This window comes from Rhipicephalus microplus, chromosome 1 (genome assembly GCF_043290135.1).
Source record: "Rhipicephalus microplus isolate Deutch F79 chromosome 1, USDA_Rmic, whole genome shotgun sequence".
In the NCBI taxonomy this organism is placed as follows: Eukaryota; Metazoa; Arthropoda; class Arachnida; order Ixodida; family Ixodidae; genus Rhipicephalus; species Rhipicephalus microplus.
In genome coordinates this window covers 24,392,152-24,413,397 of record NC_134700.1, presented here as the reverse complement: position 1 = coordinate 24,413,397, position 21,246 = coordinate 24,392,152, and the positions used below count along the sequence as shown (strand labels likewise).

The 21,246-nt window shown below is 45.5% G+C and overlaps 1 protein-coding gene across 12 annotated transcripts in view; it reads right to left on the bottom strand.

The window, feature by feature from the left end:
- Positions 1–21,246, bottom strand: part of LOC119178046 (uncharacterized) — an 831,732-nt gene that overhangs the window by 92,425 nt on the left and 718,061 nt on the right. For 11 of the 12 annotated variants that reach the window (XM_075869285.1, XM_075869292.1, XM_037429209.2 and 8 more), the window contains one exon: positions 12,118–12,258. The exons of the other annotated variant lie outside the window; for it this stretch is intronic. In XM_075869285.1, coding sequence (XP_075725400.1) covers positions 12,118–12,258 — 141 coding nt within the window. The remainder of the gene's footprint in view (positions 1–12,117; positions 12,259–21,246) is intronic. 12 annotated transcript variants of the gene reach the window in all.

Genomic DNA, 21,246 nt, shown 5'->3' with positions numbered 1-21,246 from the left:
ACTGTAATGGTCCAGCACTGTCATTTCTCTGTTGATTGATACAGTATATATACATAAGACCTCGCAGGTGTTTTTCTTTTGATGTATGGAAATATCATGAAAAGAAGTAAATCCTAAGTAGTATCACTGCCCACAGTACCAAAGGGGCCACGCAATCGTTGTTCTAAAAAGATACTGAAAAAGTCCTGAAGTGTTGTTTTGAGGATGTGCTGAGCTTGTTATATGTATGGACAAGGAGACGAGATTAGTGCCATTCTAGTACCATAAGAGGACATTCTGAGGGCGTGATATTGTCCTCACAGAAGCATACTGAGGACGTCCTGAGGTTGTGTTTGTGTTGTCTGGGTACATTAGCAAAGATTGACTTTGTTTTGTTGAAATCTTGGAGGTATATGATCACTGGGCGCTTGCCTTTGTGATGTCCAAGTCGATGAATGCGACCAATGATCTACATTTCATGCCACGTTTAACTTCGAACACATCTTTCACAACCTTATCCCTAAGCGACGTTTTTGTTTCATCGGATGATTCGGGTATTTCGTGAACTGTCGAATTGGATCATCTGCTTTGGTCCTCCAGATCTGTAAGTTTTTTACTTGAAAGTTTATGACATGCTCCACTGACTGTAGCACTGCCTGTACTTTATAAGCTTGTCATGAAAGGAGGAAGAGTTCAGGGCTACTTTCAAACACTTTATCGGTAAGTCTTCATTTAAGCCACAATTCAAGACCTTTTGGCCCTGAAGCAGCTCTTCAAAAATTTCTTTTTGTGTAGTTTCAGGGTTCATTTCCAAGTCGCCACACAACAGCAACTTGAGCATAAACACACAATCATAAGCAATGCTATAGCATCGTTTGGGGCACGGCAGGACCACTAGGTCAGGACAGTCACTTCGAAATGTACAGTAATGAGAACTAACTTGCAGTACGAGAAACAGTTTCCTGCTTAGTATGGCATTGCTGGGTCCTTCGTGCCTAATGAAGTGGTAGTCGTGAGGCATCTGTTTTATATCCTCGGCTGTTGATAATGTCACGTCTCGTTGGTCGATAGGTGTTGCCAGAATTAACGCGCGATCATGTGATGGCGCTAGTTCATTTGATGACGAGACCAAATTGAATGGCTGGTATGCATCCTTGGCTTGGCGCACCTCGTGGCCCACCTGACTAGTCGTTGGTAAAGCGGTGGCGATTCCCAGCGAATCCTGCAGTACGAAAAACAGTTTCCTGGTTAGCGACATGGCACTGCTGGGGCCTCCTTGCCCAATGAAGTGGTAGTCGTGAGGCATCTGTTTTATATTGCCACGTTCCATTTCCCAAGTTTTTGTTATCGTTCCTAAGAAGTAGTCGTCATCCGGGTCGTCGGGTAGCGGTTGGTCGACAGGCGCACGAGAGAGACAGTCGGCGTCGGAGTGTTTTTTGCCGGACTTGTAAATGACAGTAATGTCATATTCTTGAAGTCTCAGGCTCCATCGTGCGAGGCGACCTGAGGGGTCCTTCAAGGTGGCTAGCCAACACAATGCGTGGTGGTCGCTCACAACTTTGAAGGGCCTGCCGTAGAGGTAGGGGCGAAATTTCGACGTAGCCCAGATGATGGCGAGGCACTCCTTTTCTGTTGTGGAATAATTTGCTTCTGCTTTGGATAGCGATCGGCTGGCGTAACTAATAACCCTTTCAAGTCCGTCAGCCCTCTGCACAAGAACGGCGCCAAGACCTACGCTGCTTGCGTCAGTATGTATTTCTGTCTCGGCGAATTCGTCGAAATGGGCAAGTAACGGAGGCGTCTGGAGGCGATGTTTAAGCTCCTGGAAAGCGTGTTCCTGCGGCGTTCCCCACTTAAACTCCACGTCGGCCTTGGTAAGGTTAGTGAGAGGATCGGCGATGCGGGCGAAGTTTTTCACGAACCGCCTATAATAGGCACACAGGCCCAGAAATCGGCGCACGGCTTTCTTGTCAGTGGGCGGCGGGAAGTCGGCGATGGCGGCTGTTTTCCATGGATCGGGACGAACTCCAGACTTGCTGATAACGTGCCCCAGAAACAAGAGCTCCTCATACGCAAATCTGCACTTTTGTGGCTTCAGTGTGAGTCCGGAAGTCTTGATGGCTTGAAGTACAGCTTCAAGGCGCCGAAGATGCTCGTCGAAACTCGAGGAAAACACGACGACGTCGTCCAAGTACACAAGGCAAGTCTGCCACTTCAATCCTGCCAGTACTGTATCCATAACGCGTTGAAACGTTGCAGGCGCTGAGCAAAGGCCGAAGGGCATCACCTTAAACTCGAAGAGGCCGTCCGGTGTTATGAACGCCGTCTTCTCTCGGTCTCTTTCGTCGACTTCGATTTGCCAATAGCCAGTCTTAAGGTCCATTGACGAAAAGTACTTGGCGTTATGGAGCCGATCAAGTGCGTCGTCTATTCGTGGGAGGGGATACACGTCCTTTTTCGTGATATTGTTCAGGCGGCGATAATCGACGCAGAAACGTAGGGTCCCATCCTTTTTCTTCACTAACACCACGGGGGATGCCCATGGACTTTTGGACGGCTGGATAATGTCATCCCGCAGCATTTCATCAACTTGTCTCTTCATGGCCTCACGTTCTCGCGTCGAAACCCTGTACGGACTCTGACGGAGTGGTCTGGCATTTTCTTCGGTTATGATGCGATGTTTCGTGATTGGGGTCTGCCGAATTTTCGATGACGACGAAAAGCAATCTTCGTATTGCAGGAGCAGGGCCTTGAGCTGTTCTTGCTTATCGTTCGGAAGTCTGGGATTGACGTCGAAAGATATGGGAGGGGCTTGGTGCCTCTGAGCAGGTTCCGCAGAATCGGCGAGGGCGAAAGCACTGGTGGCTTCGACAATTTCTTCGATGTATGCGACCGTTGTTCCTTTGTTCACATGTTTGTACTCATTGCTGAAATTCGTGAGCAAAACCGTTGCTTTGCCTCCCCGCAGCTCTGCGATTCCTCTTGCGACGCAAATATTTTGGGTGACCAACAGATGCTGACTGCCTTCAACGACGCCTTCCAAGTCAGGTGATTTAGGAGCGCCGACTGAAATAATGACGCTTGAGCGAGGCGGAATAGTGACTTGTTCTTCCAGCACATTCAAGGCATGGTGTCCTGACGGCGTGCGCGGCGGTAGTGCTTCTTCTGTGGATAACGTTATCGACTTTGTTTTTAGGTTGATGACAGCACCATGGAGGCATAAGAAGTCCATGCCAATGATGACATCTCTCGAGCAACGCTGTAGGACTACGAAGTCTGTGGGATAAATACGGCCGTTAATGGTGACTCTCGCTGTGCAGATTCCTGCAGGCGTTACGAGATGACCTCCGGCTGTGCGGATTTCAGGGCCTTTCCAAGCTGTCCTAACTTTCTTTAACTTCGCGGCGAACGACCCACTGATGACAGAATAGTCGGCTCCAGTATCGACCCCGTGACAATATCCCGTGACAATATCCTTGGCTGTTGATGACGTCACACCTCGTTGTTCGATAGGCGTCGCCAGAAGTTCCACGCTATCATTCGATGGCGCTAATTGATTTGATGACGAAACCAAATTGAAAGGCTCGTATGCATCGTTGGCTTGGCGCACCTCGTGGCACACCTGACTAGTCATTGGTAAACCGGCGGCAATTCCCAGCAAGTCCTGCAGTACAAAAAACGGTGCCCTGCTTAGCGTCATGACATTGCCGGTTCACCATGCCCAAGAATTCAAGATTTTGACGTGACCGTCGTTTACAAGTCTGGAAGAAAACACTTAGACACCAACTGCCTGCCTCGTGCCACCGTTGAACCACCACTGCCTGACAACCTCAATGACGATGGCTTCTTCTAAGAACAATAACTGCTGACGACTTCGCCGAGCGACAGCAAGCTGACCTGGAACTCGGGAGCTTTGTGGAGTACTTCAAGTGTAACAGCACGACTGTTCCGCAGGTTTTCAAACGAGGACTGGAGTCGTTCATACTGTGAAACGCAAGTTCTTTTAAAGAACTTCTCGCCATTTCGGGTAAACTACCTCGTCATAGTACCTTCAGCATTACGTCCAGAGGTTATGGATGATCTACACGACGACCCAATGGCTGGACACATCGGTGTTTCCCATACGCTCGCAAGAATACAGGAGAAATACTAGTCACTCGTCATGTGAAGACATGCCAGGACTCACAACGTTACTAGAACCAACGTGGAGTTTAAGCGGGAAACGCCGCAAGAGGAAGCATTTTAGGAACTGAAACGACAATAACGGATGCTTCCATTATTTGCAAATTTCAACGAATTCACCAAGACAGAAATACACACCGAGGCAAGCAGTGTAGGACTTGGTGCGGTTTTTGGAGCTGGAAACAGTCATCAGTTATGCTAGCCAGTCGCTATCGAAAACATAAACCTACTATTCTACAACAGAAAAAAAGTGCCTTGCAGTAATCTGGGCTACATCGAAGTTCCACCTCTACCTTAACTGCAGGCCATCTAAAGTTCTGAGCGACCACCACGCCTTGTGTTGGCTGGTTAACTTGAAAAACCCTTCAGGTCGACTCGCACAGTGGAGCCTGAGACTTCAGAAATTCGGCGTTACCGTCCTTTACAAGTCTGGAAGAAAATGCTCTGATGCTGACTGCCTGTCTTGTGCCACCGTCGAAGGAGAGCCCGAACGATGACTGCTCCTTAGGAACCATAAGTGCCGACAACCTCGCCGAGCAACAACGAGCTAACCCGGAACATAAGTGCCGACGACCTCGCCGAGCAACAACGAGCTGACCCGGAACTCAGAAGCCTTGTTGAATACCTCGAGGGCAAGGCCGACATTCCAAAAGTGTTCAAACAAAGAATTGAGTCATTTTTCCTGCAGAATGGTGTTCTCCTGAAGAAAAACTTCTCGCCACTTCGATACAACTACCTCGTCATAGTACCTTCAGCATTACGTCCAGAGGTTTTGGATGCTCTACACGACGAACCAATGACTAGACACTTCGGTATATCCTGTACGCTCGCAAGAATAGAGAAGAAGTACTAGTCACTCGTTATGTGAAGACGTGCCGGGATTGCCAAAAATGAAAGACACAGCGGACTAAACTAGCCGGACTTCTCCAACTCATCGCACCACTTCACCGACTGTTCAAGCAAATCGGCATAGACTTACTAGGGCTGTTCCTGACGTTGCATTCCAGGAACAAATGGATTGTTGTAGCTACCGACTACCTCAAGTGCTATGCAGAGACAAGGGCCTTGCCCAAAGGCATTGCCACAAAAGTAGAAAATTTCTTCGTCAAGAATGTCGTCCTGCGTCACAAAGCTACACAGGTCCTCATTACTGACAGAGATACGGCCTTTACTGCGGACCTAACTCAGGCGATTCTGAAATACAGCCAGACAAGTCAACGCTGGACCAGTGCCTACTATCGACAGATTAAAGACCTCACCGAGCGTCTTAATAGCCCACTGTCAACATGCACGTCGATGTCGAGCACAATGTGGGATGCACTCTTTTCGTATGTGACCTTAGCAAACAACACTGCCGTGCAAGAAATCATGCAAATGACGTCGTACAAGTTGGTGTATAAAAGGAGCACGATCATGGCGCTCGATGCCACACTTTCAAACGTCAGCATCGAGGAAAACATTGACAAGACTGTCTACCTACAGCAGCCAGAGAAGCTCGACAACTCGCCCGCCTCAGCATCAAAAACCAACAGACGACCGACAGCCATCGTTACAATCTTCGAGGAAGTTTCGTGGAATGCTAGCCTGGTGACCGTGTCTGGGCGTGGATGCCATGCCGATACGCCGACGTTGACTTAGTGAAAAGCTTCTGCGATGATACTTCGGACAGGATAGTTCGACGTCATAGTACGCTCATCTGTGAGGTTGTCGCCGATGCCATCACAAAATTTCAATGGCAGCATGCCCAAACTGAAGTCGTTCATGTCGTGCGCCTCAAGCCGTTTTATGCGTGTGAAAAAAAAACAACTAAGAACTGCATTTTCTGTTGTTGTTTTTCTATTATTGTGCTTTATTATTGTTGTAATTTCTTGCTTTGTTTGATGCATTTTTTTTCTCTTGTTCTGTTTTAAGAATAGAGACGATTTTTGGGGGGAGCAGGGTAATGTCACACGCATTCCTTATTTTGACTTTTGTTTCATTCGGTTTTCTCGTACAAAGGCTCACTGCGCCTTATTGTTCGAGAAGGTTCATGATAATTGTAGATCATTCTGTTAAGCTTGCGTGTAAGACACGAACACATGCTAGAGCTTGCACGACGACGAGTGATAAGGTTGTGTTGTAGGCCCGTGTGCTCAGATTTGGGTGCACGTTAAAGAACCCCAGGTGGTCTAAATTTCCGGAGCCCTCCACTACGGCGTCTCTCATAATCATATAGTGGTTTTGGGACGTTAAACCCCACATATCAGGAGTGATAAGGTTGGAATATTCGACAGCACATATATTATTATTTATTATTTATTTATTTAATACATACTGCGGACCACACTTTGGTCCAAGCAGGAGGGCATGGCGTAATACAAAGAGAAATACAATACACGCAAAACAAAAACAAAACAGTGCACAGTTACTCAGTATCGCAAGTACTAGATTCGATTGTTTGGTTCCAGTCTGAAATGGTGCGTGGAAAAAATGAAAATTTGAACGTGTCCATTCTCGCGAAGTACGGAGTTAGTGCATTTGGTTGGTGATGTCTTGTCGGTCTTGTGTTTAATGGAAAAAGAAAAGGGGTTGGATCAAGGGAAAGTTTGCGATTATATAAAAGAGACAGAAAATCAAGGCGGGACTTCTTTCTACGATCCTGAAGGGAAGGAATATTATTAGCTAGCATTAGGTCTGTGGGGGAGTCTGTTCGCAAAAACCTAGAATAAACAAACCGAATGGCCTTCCGCTGAATCCTTTCAAGTTTTTTAACATTTTGTTTAGTATGGGGGTCCCACACGATACTCGCATACTCCAGCTTCGGCCTAACGAAAGTGAAATAACTAAGAAGCTTTACGTTTGGAGGGGAATTTCTGAGCTTATATCTTAGGAAGCATAATTTCCGAAAGGCAGACGAGCAAATATTATCTATGTGCATGTTCCATGATAAGTTGTTTGTTAGCGTAACGCCGAGGTACTTATAACTGTCAACCTGTGTGAGAGAAGACGATCCTAATTTATACACGTGTTCACTAGGGTTTTTCTTTCTCGTTACACAGAGATATACACTTTTTTCCAAATTTAATTCCATTCCCCATTCTACACACCACTCCCTGACGTTTTCAATGTTTTTCTCGAGTTCGTTCTGATCATTAGTACATGTGACTTCCCGAAACAAAACACAGTCGTCAGCGAACAATCGAATTTGAACAGTAGGGTCAACAACAGTTACTAAATCGTTAATATACAACAAAAAAAGCAATGGTCCCAAAACACTACCTTGTGGAACCCCAGAGGTGACAGGAAGACACCGAGATTCTTCTTCGTTAATTTTTACAAGCTGTTGGCGGTTGGACAGGTAGGCTGCAATCCAGGAAACAAAAATATCCGGAGTGTGAATGTTTTTAAGTTTTGCTATTAGTTTGTCGTGTGGTACCTTGTCGAAAGCTTTTTTGAAATCTAAAAATATAGCATCAATTTGGCCGTTATTGTCAAGACTCGCTGCGAACGAATGAATTATTGTCACCAATTGGGTTGCCGTGGAATAACCTTTTCTAAAACCATGTTGAAAATTTGTTAGTACGACATTTTCGTCTAGAAATTCAAAAATCTGTTTGGAAATAATATGTTCAATGATCTTGCAGCATTGAGACGTTAAAGATATCGGACGGTAATTTTGAAAGCTGCACCGGTCACCTTTTTTAAAAACGGGAACAATCAGAGCCATCCTCCAGTCACTCGGCAGCTTCCCAGTGGACAAAGAAGTACGAAATATTACTACAAGAAACTTAGCAAGTATTTCGGCATATCTGCGTAAAAAGGCGTTTGGAATCTGGTCTGCACCACATGAAGACTTGGTTTTCAAATTTAACAGCATAGATAGTACACCAGAGTAAGATACAAAGTCAGCGTCATAAATGCCAGGATCTGATATTAACAGTGGATACGTTTGCGCAGGAGAAAACACACTGTGAAAATAATGATTAAAATATTTAGCAATAATTGCAGGGTCAGAAACGAGGTCCCCATCGATTTTCATTTCCCTTACAGGCTGCCTTTTATCAGTAATGTAATGCCAAAACTTATCAGGATCATTTTTTATGAAGTTTGGTAGGAGGGTTTGAAAGTAGTGGTCCTTTGAGCAGCGCACTGCGTTTTGCAAAGAATTTTTAATCTCAGTGATAACGTCAGACAGTGCCTTCTTCTTTTTTAATCTTTTAAGTTTGCGTTTCAAGTGAACAATTTTGCGTGTTATCCAGGGTGTACACTTGTGAATTTTTTTGCGCTTGCTCGGTATAAAGTTGTCAAGGCAGTAATGGCACATGTCTTTGAACCGGCCCCATAGGTTGCAAACGTCATCACCATCAAAATTAGCAAGACATATTTCTAGATGGTCAAGTACAGATTTGTCATTAGCTCGTGAGTAATCTTTGAAGCGCCGTATCGTCGACCTATCTTGGGAGCTTAACTTGAGAAGGGGTAAAGTAACGCATACTAAGTGGTGGTCAGATATCCCGGGTTCTATTGTAACAGAGTATCGGTCAAAATTACGGGGAATAAATACAAGATCCAGAAGGGAACTGCAAGGGCCCTGTACACGAGTTGGTTCGTTTACTACTTGTATTAGGTTATGTGTAAGCATGATGTCAAACACTATGTTTGTGTGTTTCAAAAATTCTGAACCAGCCATCAATCGTTTCCAGTCAATCCCTGGAAGGTTAAAGTCCCCAATCAGAAAAACTTTGCTGTTCACATATTTCGACATGTGCTCTCGAAGTCTAGTTAGATATTCTGATGGGGAATCAGGAGGCCTGTAAAGCGCGTAAAGAATGAAAGAGTACCCCCAGCACAAAACCTTTATGCACAGGCATTCAAGTTCGTCGATATCAGGCAACAAAACGACCCGTATGTTGTTCTTCAAAAGAACAGCCACGCCCCCGCCTCTGGAAGCCCTGTCTTTACGTAAGATCTGATAGGATGCGGGAAAGACGCTGTCATCTGATATGTCGCTTCGGAGCCAAGTTTCAGTCACTACGACAATGTGCGGGTCATTTTGAAGCAAGATAATTTCAAGCTGGTCAGTTTTATTTATTAGACTACGAGCATTCAGGTTCAGCAGGCGCAGTTGCTTTTCTTTGGTTGGGTTCGCATTACTGTTAGGGGTGTTCCTGGTTTTTCGGTTGATTGGCCTTTTGGAAGTATTTTTGATCATGATGCGTTGTTTAATGCCTGAGCCTGTTGCCTCGTCTGTGAACGATTTGGCTTTCGTTCGTCGTTTTTTCGTAGGAGTAGGCGTTCATCTTTTTCGGTATCCCAAGTGTAAACGTTGCTATTGATGAATAGTTTGTCGAAAACTAGCGACACTTTCTCTTTTTTGTCGCGGTTTGGTTTCGAACTTGCCCACAGTTTACGTCTGACATCTCGCACTCTACGGGAGAAATCTTCACCAATGGAGAAATCTGAACCTTTTAGCTTAGATCCTTGCTTAAGAATTGAGATCTTGTCGTGTGCGTCTTGCAGCTTAAAAAATAACTGGTCTAATCTTGTTTGGTGCAGGCCTACCTATTCGATGGATGCGCTCAATCCTAATTGGTTCAAGCTCCAACAAGTCTTGAATTACTTCTTTGTTGACAACGTGTTCAAGTGTGTCACTGGTCTCGTTGTCCCTTTCCGGTAAGCCATACACTATTAGGTTTGATCTTCTACTATGGTTTTCGAGCTGATCAACCTGCTTTTCTAGTTGATGAATTACGGTGCTCATAGAAGCTATTTGAGTTTGGCAAGCAGCAATTTTGTTCTCTAAAATAGTCAAGGCGTCCAATTTTTTCTCTATATCGGTTAGTCGCTTTTCTTTTATGTCCTTTATGTCAGTAGCTATGCTCTCTAGTTGTTTAGCAATTTTAGCCAAATCAGGACCAGGATTGGTCTCAATGGCCCAGAAGGAGCAGTTGTCGCAACAAGCCAGAAACATCATAAAACACACCAGAAGACCATGGGCACGGCAGCACAAGTAAGAACGGGTCGCCTGAGCGAAAGCATTTTCCGTAACGCCTGCTCACCTGTAGAAGGAAGACAAACGGATTTTGAGACAACCGCATACTGGCTGTGCCGCCGTGCCCAGTGGACGAGGAGTGAACAGGACGCTCATATATAGCCGGAATCTGCAACGGCGCCACCTAGACGGCTTCTGGTATCAGTGATGCCCACGTGGCTGATATCTGTAGAGGCAGGTGGTCCGGGTGTGCAGTTGATGACCGGCAAGGAAAGATGAGGCTGGTCGCAGGATGCGGCGCATGCGCATCTCCCACTCGCAGATCGAAAGGTTCGGCAAAAAGGGGGCCCAGCAATCCAAGGAACTGTAGAAGGAAGACAAACGGATTTTGAGACAACCGCATACTGGCTGTGCCGCCGTGCCCAGTGGCCGAGGAGTGAACAGGACGCTCATATATAGCCGGAATCTGCAACGGCGCCACCTGGACGGCTTCTGGTATCAGTGATGCCCACGTAGCTGATATCTGTAGAGGCAGGTGGTCCGGGTGTGCAGTTGATGACCGGCAAGGAAAGATGAGGCTGGTCGCAGGGTGCGGCGCATGCGCATCTCCCACTCGCAGATCGAAAGGTTCGGCAAAAAGGGGGCCCAGCAATCCAAGGAACTGTAGAAGGAAGACAAACGGATTTTGAGACAACCGCATACTGGCTGTGCCGCCGTGCCCAGTCGTATATATGTATATATGTATATATGCCGACGCGCTTCACCGCTTGTCAGTTGATCGATGGCTGACCTTTTGCTCGTCGCTATCGGTGCCAGTGTGTATTGCTGTAATCTGAGGTTCTGTTTATCGGCCACAAGTTCGGCCGAATAAAGAAATTTACCTTGGACCTGCAGTCTTCTCCCTTCGTCGACGTCACGACTCCGTGGCAATATTGTTCTCATGGAGGCATACTGAGGATGTGCTGAGGTTGTATTTGTGTTGTCTGGGATAGAAGTGGGGCTTAAGGGCAGTGCGGATTTTTTATAGGTACGTTTTTTGTGGCTTGGCACCACTTCACTACAGTGAAACCAGTTTTACAGAGAGGCTACATAAAGAGTAATATACACTGGCTTTCACGCTGGATTCATTGTTCACTGGATTCATAGGGGTGATACCATCTTTACAGGGTGACACATGTGGGCTAATTTGCAATAGTTCATTTATTTAATATAATTAGCATTTTAAATAACCTAAATTCAATTACAAGTAAATTCAAATAGTGCATTATTCGTTCAAATATTCAAAGCACTGGAATAATGGCACAAGCCTACAAAACAGTAGTTTGATGGCCAAGAACAGATTTACTACAAATCAGTTTATTGCATGAAATCCATGCTATTTGATTCTGTGTTCATTATACTAGGCGAAGGGCTCTAGTCAAGTTTCATAAATGTATTAAGACTAGAACAGACAGTGCTGTACACGGAATGTTGGAAGAACAACTCATGTCTGTACCCTCATCTGTCATTCTTGAGCCATCCCGTGTTCAGCACTCTATTTTTGTTTTAATCATGTGCCAACCAGCCCAGTTTCGTGCACTCGTGCATGAATATAGCATTTGGTATTGTGCAACTTTCTGTAACCTATAGCGTTAGCAGGTGTGGTAGTATAGAGACAAAACTCTCTTCACACTCATTGTAAAGTGCTTTGGACTTGCATTTCTTTGGGCCATATGGCAACTGTGAAAAAACTTTGTTGGCATGGCACTAAGCTGTAAATGTACTGTCAATAGCTGTCAGGGTAAACATACCTGAATTATATGTCGTGCATTCTTTGCAGCTCGTGCAAAATCAGCTGGTAACCCTACTTTGATACAAAGTCACATTTCAATGCAAAAATTGAGTATGCGACAGCGCACTCTGTTAGTACTTCTGGTGATTGGCAAGAACACACACAAGTAAATACTATGCACAAGGTGTGCAGGTGGTAACAGCACATAACGCACCGGTGTACTGGTGCGTGGCTGTGGGGCAAGCATGGTCTTCACGGTGCGTGACAGCTGATAGCGCAGACGATCTGCTTCCTGCCTCAGCCAGTGGTTTTGTTCCAAAATCCGTTGGCTTTCGTCAGCGCTTGCTGGTGTCTTCTGCAATGAGGCGTCCACAAGCATTTCAGGTGCACCCGACAATCCTTGTGCCTCTCAAAAAACTCAGTTATCCCTGTCTGAGTGAACAGTTCTCATAGTTTTTTACATATGTTGTGGAGATCTCGAAATAGATCATATGACTAAATAAAAAAAAAAATACATCACATTTTGTACAAACCAATCAATAAGCCATTTGTAGTGCAGTGAATATTCACTAAAATCTTCAAAGTTGTTACCTATTCTTTTGAGTAGGAAAACTGCAGCAGTGTAGTCTGCTTCTTTTTGACAACCCTATGGTTAAATATGGTTTCAAGGGCATTCAAGTCTACCTGCAGCCAGAACTACACAAACAGTAGATACCACCTCACAAATGTGAAAAATATAGAAATAGATACAACCAGAGAAAAGTAAGTCTTAAAGACACCTCAGTATGTGAACATGACAAACTTTCAATGCATAAGTCTGTTCATAAAAGGATGCTTCACAAGGCTCATAGAAAACGTTCACTGCACCTTGTAATCTCGCCAACTCACATAGGGCGAAATGGGCTTTGAAAGACACTGTCGGGTGTAATGACAAGCAAGGCTGAAGTCTTCAAGCACCCCATCTGAAATCCCTTGAGTGACCATAAAGATGGTGATGAGCATTTGCCTCATTTTGACGCCTCCTTGCCAGAAAGCTTTGAAAGGCCAAAATATATCAAAATCATCACGATAGACTCTAGTGACCTTGAATACAGAAACAAATGAAAATGTGTTTTAGATTCACCGTGAAGCAGCATTGGCAGAAGTAATGGTAGGACCTGAATGTAGATTGTTCATGCCTAACTCTGTTTCGACGGCTTATTTGAGCTAAATTGAAGTGACACGCTTTATGCAATCTGCTGTAACAGCTTTCTTCCCCCGTCCCTCCCTGCTAAATGTATGCAATGACCACGTCTTGTTCAAAAATTCTATTTGCAGTGCTTAATCAGAACTGACAGACAATTATGCCGAGGAAAATGTAAGGAATATTATTCGAAATAATGTAAATGTGAAGAAAGATAAGCGGATGAAAGTTTCGTTTATTCATAGAGAAGGTCCCATACTGGCAGACTTGGTGCCTTGAGGTGGTATGCGAGGGATTATTGGTCAGCTGCCAGCTTGTAATAAGAACACGTGCTACGTGACGCCAATAGACAAAAAATTAGTGTCCCAAACTTGCCACAGTAGCAACAGACAGCACTGACAGACACTCCCACTTTGAATGCACATACATAACAAGTAAAGTGGGTGGGGGGATAGCAGCCATGATAGCTCAGTTGGTAGAGCATCGAACCTGTTATTCGAAGGTCGTACGTTCAGTTCCGGCTCACGAAAAGTTATCTTTTCATCCACGTTTATTTCTTCACATTTACATTAGAATCACTTACAATAATATTTACTACACTCTTCTTGGCATAATTGTCAGTCTGTTCTGAGTAATATCATTTCTAACAAAAAGATTGAGCCCTTAAGTTTACCCTTCTTTCTTGTGCTTGCTGTTTAAAAAAATTTTAGAATCTGTGCATAAGTGTTGCTTTTCGTGGCTGTTGGTACCTTTTTTTATTAGTTGGCTGGCTAAATGTATGCTTGTGTGCATCACCTAAATACATGCATTGATGCATGCACTAAACGGAACTCAATGCTGTGTGCAGTATATGAGTGTTTTATTTATTGCACACAAAGCACAATATTGTGATAGAAGGGTATGTACACATAAGTGAGGACGAGAGTCTTAAGATAGCATAACTTGCAAAAAATTTGTCCAGAGGGATCGTGCGAATTCCGACGGTCCCCGAGTGGGCCTAACCAGGTGATGCTCAGTAAACTCGCGTCTATAGTGAACCCAATAAAGTTAGTTCACCTAGTCACTTTCAGAAATCACATTTCGGAATATTGTAGACCAAATTATGTTCCGGAAAAATTTTATGTTAAAGCAAAATACACTTTGTTTTTCTTACAAAGCCGATAGATTAAAGTACAGATGTTTTTAATAATTGGAATACAATTTTCTTGACTCTGTTGTTTTTTGTAAAGTGCCTTATAGAAGTTTCGAGAAGTTTCTGCGAATGAACTTAAACAAACTTGGTATCATTGATATTTGCAACCCTCACACTACAGGCCATTGCTTTTTTTTCCCCAGCCTTGATGGAATTGTAGTTATTTGATAAATTTCATTTTTACCTTCCTAGTTTTAAATATATTTCTGATAAAAGAAAGAGCTGTTTAGACATTCAGCTTGCTTTAGTCTGTGAGGTGAACCTTTCACAAGGACTACATAGCTTTGAAAAGTAACTTACGTTGTACCTCACTATAAGAACCCATAAGAAATAACTCAATGTGCGCAAATCTGTCTTTTCTTCTTTTTGAAATGAAGCATTTAGAATGTGTTTACAGACTTGAAATCTCGTTCAATACTACATGCATGGTAAATTCATTAGGACAAGATAAAAAATAAAAAAAAACTTATTTTTTAGACTCTTATCCCTCTGCTCAGACAACACTCGATGTCTTGAGATCGTCCACAAATGGTACAGTCCTTCTTGCACATTTGTGATTGACCTTGGTACTTACTGAGGTCAAAACCAGCTGGTTTTACCCACAAATGCATTTTCCAGTTCTTTTTAAGGACAACAATTGGTCCGGAAAAGGTCCTGCCAAGGATATTTTGGGGACGACAAAAGCATTGCATTTAGCACGTAGACATAATTCCTCAAGACCTTTGCGCACAAAGTAGATGCATATCATATGTGAAAATTTTCTCCGATGTTTGTTTTATACTGTCATACAGTTATTGCATATTTTCACCTAGCTTGCTTCTCTTTTGGCAAAAACTTTCAAATTACGTGTTTCACTTAAATGAAACACGCGCAAATAACCAGCTTGGTATCGAACCTGGTATTATGAAATGTTCATTTGAAATAGCGTGTTCTTAAATGTATGAGCCTTAAACTAGTCATTACACATCGCTGTAGCGAATATAACAAACTAGCAGCTGGCAACCATTTATTGTGTGGCGCCGTTCTAGATAGTCAAGTAGTCAAGCCATTCCAACCCAACTGACTGTCAAGATGAGATCTGTTGGGGAAGGTGCAATGTACTAGTGAATGTTTGTGTAAGTAAGGTAGTCAAGCCGTTCCAGGCCAACTGAATGTCAAGATGGGATCTGTAGGGGGAGGTACAGTGTACTAGTGAATGTTTGTGTAAGTAAGGTAACCAAGCCATTCCAAGCCAACTGACTGTCAAGATGGGATCTGTCCAGAAAAGTGCTGTGTACTAGTTACAGTGTACTTTAAGGGGGCAGTGTGCTCACTGCCCTATCCCTGCGCTGCGTTGCCATGGCCCTTCCCACGTCGACAGATCGAACGCCCGCCAGGGGCGCTGCCGCCCGTTTCACCTGAAAACTTTTGCTGTATGTGAAACGCGTTGGCACTTCCACGGAGTTGCGCTGATAACGTTGCAGCTCGGGGGCTTCAGAATAAATATTACTCGAGCATGTTTCCAACTTGGGGGTAGTGCCCCAGACGCCCAATGCTTGTTCATAAGGTCAGTAATTGCCATAATAAACTTATTGTCTAGGTTACGCAGTATTTTGTTGGAAATTTGATCATCTTCTGGGGAAGTCGTTGTACGAATACTATTCAAAACAGCATGTATTTCCACCTCGGTTATATCTCAATTTATTTTTTTGGCCTATTTCTCTTACATCATGCCTAGGGAAAGTTATGGAACACGCGATTCTACGACGACTAACAGCTTATGCGGAGTCGAGTGACCTGCTACATGCACGATGGTGGGATTTCGCCAGCAGTTATTCCCACGGGATATAATGCTGCAACTTCACAATGATATATTATATCCTAGAAACACAGCGGCAACCAGGACCATCCTGGACCTGGATAACACTAAAGCATTTGATAATGTGTTCCATGCTGCTGTACTTGGCAGCCTGGCCCAAATGAACGTCGTAAGTCCCACTTACAATAATATCAGAACTTTTCTGCATGAACATGGCTGAACTAACCATCGGCGACCTCAAAAGCGACAAAATCACCCTTGGCACACGGGGCACTCCACAAGGAGCCGTGTTATCACCATTCCTCTTTAACATTACGATGCATGGCCTGCCCGTTCTCTTGGACCAGATCCCACACATTAGGCACTCACTGTATGCTGATGATATTACTATATGAACCTGAACAGGCTCATATGGGCAAATCTGTGACGCGTTGTGAACAGCCACTGACACTGTATAAGAGTAGGTATAGAAAATGGGCCTTAGTTGTCCTCTCATAAATCCGAGCTCTTAGTAATCAGAACCAAAAACAAGGAGAATGACCCCTACCATGGAGCGTGCTCCGCAATCGATATCACAGTAAATGGGAACGTTGTCCCCATTGTTCGCACAATCAGGGTTTTAGGAATGCTCACCCAGCATAACACTTATAACACAGAAGCTCTCTACAAGTTACAGGCATCTGTACAGCAACGACTAGGCTACTAAGGAGAGTGGCAACGAAAAACCTATGCAAGTTAATCTATGCTTTTGTAATCAGTCGAGTCACCTACTGGTTCCCCTACTACCAACTCAGAAAGAAAGATGTGGAAAAACTGAACTGCCTAATTAGACAAACATATAAACGTGCGCTAGGACTTCCCAGATACGCAAGCACAGAAAAACTACTGCGCCTTAGTATCCACAACACAGTTGAGGAACTAATAGAAGGGCATTTAACGACCCAAGAAGAGAGGCTCTCCCGAACCAAAGCAGGCTTGCATATACTCAACCGTCTCGGACGACGCACTAGTTGCACACTCAACAACAGGGTTTTCCTGCCAGCGGCAACTCATGCAGACATTATAAGTAAACCCCTGCCCAAAAATATGCTGGCAGCAATACATGACGAGAGGCAAAACGCAAGAGCAGAAAACCTCACAAAACCATTTCAGGATCGCCCAAACGTTCTGTATGTTGACGCCACTCGACAAGTGAGAGACCGTTACACCACATGCACGGTGACCGGCAATGGGAAACTTATTGCTGCAGCAACCGTAAGAACGGTCTCAGCATTAGAGGCAGACGAAGCCGCCATCGTGCTGCCCAGCTCAACTCGCAAAACACTTTATCTTAATAAATATAGCCTATTCTGCGAGGGTAATCAAGCATCCAATATCAAAGGGTCTGTGGACAGGACCACCAGCAGCAAGTCAGGCTGACGGGAGGCCCTTGAGGAGGCGCAAATGTTAAAACAGCACTTGTGCAAAAAAATTACAAAAAACTGCAGTGGGCTCAAACCACCGACCTCACCCTTTCTTTATGAGCCACACTAGCCAACTACACCACAACTTCCGATCAGTTCAGAAGGTGGAACAAGCCGGTTTTGTATTGATTGATTGATTTGTGGGGTTTAACATCCCAAAACCACCATATGATTATGAGAGACGCCGTAGTGGAGGGCTCCGGAAATTTCGACCACCTGGGGTTCTTTAACGTGCGCCCAAATCTGAGCACACGGGCCTCCAACATTTCCGCCTCCATCGGAAATGCAGCCGCCGCAGCCGGGAATCGAACCCGCGACCTGTGGGACAGCAGCCGAGTACCTTAGCCACTAGACCACCGCGGCGGGGCGGTTTTGTATTGTAGTCACGCTGGACATAACTAACATTCCTTACTTTTACATTTGGATGCAACTTTAACGGCTTCTATCAATACGCCTAGACGAAACGCTAGACACTCCCAACTACTAAAACGAAGCGCTTAACCGGAAAAGTGCATGACGTCACTTAGGTGCGGCGCAGCAACTGTTTCTGTGGGGAGGTGGCTCGTGCGCTGCACGGCGCAGCAGTCTCTGCCAGCTTTTAGGTTACAGACATAAATCATACAAGATTATCAAGCCCGGTTGGGCTCGTAGGGAAATTTGGTACTAACGAAAATAACAAAAATATTTACGCATGGGGTTATTGAGTACATAACAAGTAATATACATCACGTGCATATAGATATTTTTACTACACTGTGCAATTAAATTTCACTAGTTTTTCAGCAGCGTGAATAAAATAGGATACGAAGAAACACTCAACAGCATCATGTGCATGTTGACAAATTCATTTCATTTGCACAACACTGTGTGCTCAAATGATTGCTCAAATGATTGCTATACCACAATATAGATTAAAAATACAGAAAACATCACTTGTAGTGAAAGAATAAAGAGATGCAACAAACGTGAATAAACATCCACTAAGTAGTAGTAGTAATAGACTTTTATTCAGCCAAATTTACAGGCCGAGCATTTCGACCGCCTGTGTGATCAGTCGACGCTGTTCTTCTTCCCCTTCGGCGCCGATCCAGTCGAGCCAGGAGGTGATGGAAAGGGATGGGGGAGGGTAATAGCTGGATTGCTGAGCAGTTGGGCAGTAAAACAGGCAGTGTGACAGGTCAGCGTATGGGGAGGGACAATTAGGACAGCAGGGGTTAGACCTATATTTATAAAGGAAAAGGCGAGAGGGGGTTATCAAGCAGTTCATTTGGATGTGCCGTAGAGTTCGAGCCTCGAGCGCCGTGAGTGATGGATGAGGGGGAGGGTAAAGACGCTTGTCGAGCCGGAGCTGGAGATATACCTCCTTGATAGTGTGACGCAAGGAGATCTGCCCATCGTTATTCGCGGAGCTCTCACTGTCTTCCGAAGGTGTGGGCCAGGGAATGAACGGTGACCGGTGCAATATATCGCGGGCAAGCTGATGAGCTAGCTCATTGCCGTTAATACCCGAATGCCCAGGAACCCAGCGGAGGAAGACAGTGGAGGGTTGAAGAGCAGAGGCCGCTCGCTCGACCTCCTGTTGAAGAGCAGGGGGCAACGTGTTGTTCTGTATGTGACGGATGGCGGCGTGAGAGTCGCAGTAAATCGTGTACTCGGGGAGAGAAGGGAGGGAGGAAAATGACTGCATGGCGTGGACCATGGAAAGGACCTCGAGCGAAAGTACATTTGGCGGGTGTAAGTATGGCCCGCTGGTGTGCGTGTCAGGTGCCGAAAGGTGTGGATGGTAGATAACGTAGCCACACGAGCCCCGAGGAGCCATGTATGAGGCATCTGTGTAGGCAACTCCCTGTGTAGAGAGAGGAGGAGAATGATGTTGTGCTGCCGCATGACGCCGGCCGGCGTGAAGAACGGGAGACATATTGGATGGGAGGGGAAGGATGCGAAGGTTAGAAGCAGCGGTGCTAGCGGCAGAAGGCAAGGTGGGAACGGAAACGGGAATGTGAGGGATACCAGCTTGGGCTAATAGCCATTGGCCTTGACGAGTGAGAGAAAGACGGGCAATCTGAGAGTCGTGGTGCAGAAAAATAAGAGAACGTAATGGATGGAAGAGGCCTGTGGCAAAGAGCTTAGTGGTAGAGGTAGTGAGAGGGAGGTTTAGAGCTGCATTGTAGAGGTCTAATAGAGCTCTTTCGAGTGTGTTGAGTTGCGTTTCGGTGAAATGAACGTAGGGTACAAAGTACAAGAACTTGTTAAGGGCAAGCGCATGTGCAACCCGGCACGCATGAGCCTCGTGGAGCCCCGACTGCCGAGTGACAACGCGTCGCAGGAGGTGGGTCACCGAATGGCAAGTCCTCACAGCGTGATGTAGGGCCTGCGCGTTCTTTGTCGCGTGCAAAGGGAAGCCAAGAACTTTGCATTGCTGAACAGTGGGGATGAGAGAGCTAGAAAGATGTAGGGAGATGAGGGTATTGTGGGAGCGCTGGTACGCAGACCGGTTTAGCAAAAGTAGTTCACATTTCTCCGGTGCAGGGGACAGGCCAGCAGTAGCGAGAAAGGAAGCGATAAGGTCCAGGCCACGTTGCAAAGTATCCTGCACGTGGCCGGGACATCCAGACGTACACCAGAGAGTGATGTCGTCTGCATAAAAAATATGGTGGAGGTCAGGTATTTGGGACAGTTGGGAGGCAAGGGGGGCCATAGCCATATTGAATAGAGTAGGAGATAGTACGGCACCTTGAGGAGTGCCGCGGGTGAGGGAGTGTGGGTTAGACAAATGAGTATCGACTCTGAAGCGAGCAACTCGATTGGAAAGAAATGATCGGATGTAAGAATACATGCGGGAGCCACATGACAGGGAGGAGAGCTAAGCGAGTATGTGGTCATGACTCACGCCATCGAATGCCTTCCGTACATCGACGGTTACAAGCGCATGGATCTGAGTACGAGAAGGTGAAAGAAAAGTATGCTGAAGAACAAGAAACATGTCCTGCGCACAAACGTGGCGTCGGAAGCCAATAAGAGAAGGAGGGAAAAACTCTTTCGCCTCAATAAAATCAGACAGTCGAGTCAAGGCCATTCGTTCAAGAGTCTTGCCAACGCATGACGTCAAAGAGATAGGGCGAAGGTTAGAGAGAGATGGAGGTTTGCCAGGCTTCGGAATCATGCAAATTAGAGATGATGTCCAAGAGCTTGGAAGACAGCCGCTGTTCCATGCTTCGTTGAATGTGTGTAAGAGAAATTCCTTCGCGTTGTCGGGGAGATTACGTAATGTAGTATATGTTATCTCATCCTCACCGGGTGCCGAGCGGGTAGATTGAGTGGCTAAGGCAGCTTCCAGCTCCCTGAGCGTGAATGGGCGGTCCAGGTCTGGGTTAGCTTCGCCACAGTAATCTGGGTAGGAAGGTGTGAGGGGGGGGTGGGAGATACAGAGATTTTAAATTTTCAAACACATCAGATGGAGTCCCTTGAGTGAGAGCTTTAGCTAGGGTGGGAGCAGCGGCAGGCTTGGTACCTAAGAGAGACCTAAACAGAGACCATGTAGAGCGCGAGTGCAGTGCGGAGTCAAGGCCGTCACACAGCGTGTTCCAACGAGAGTGCTCGAGAGAAGTGCCGTAAGCGATAATTTCAGCCCGCAGAGCATCAATTCGGAAGGAAAGTTGGAAGTTGTGTGGCTGCGAGCGGAGAGCGCGTTTCAAACGTTTATGACG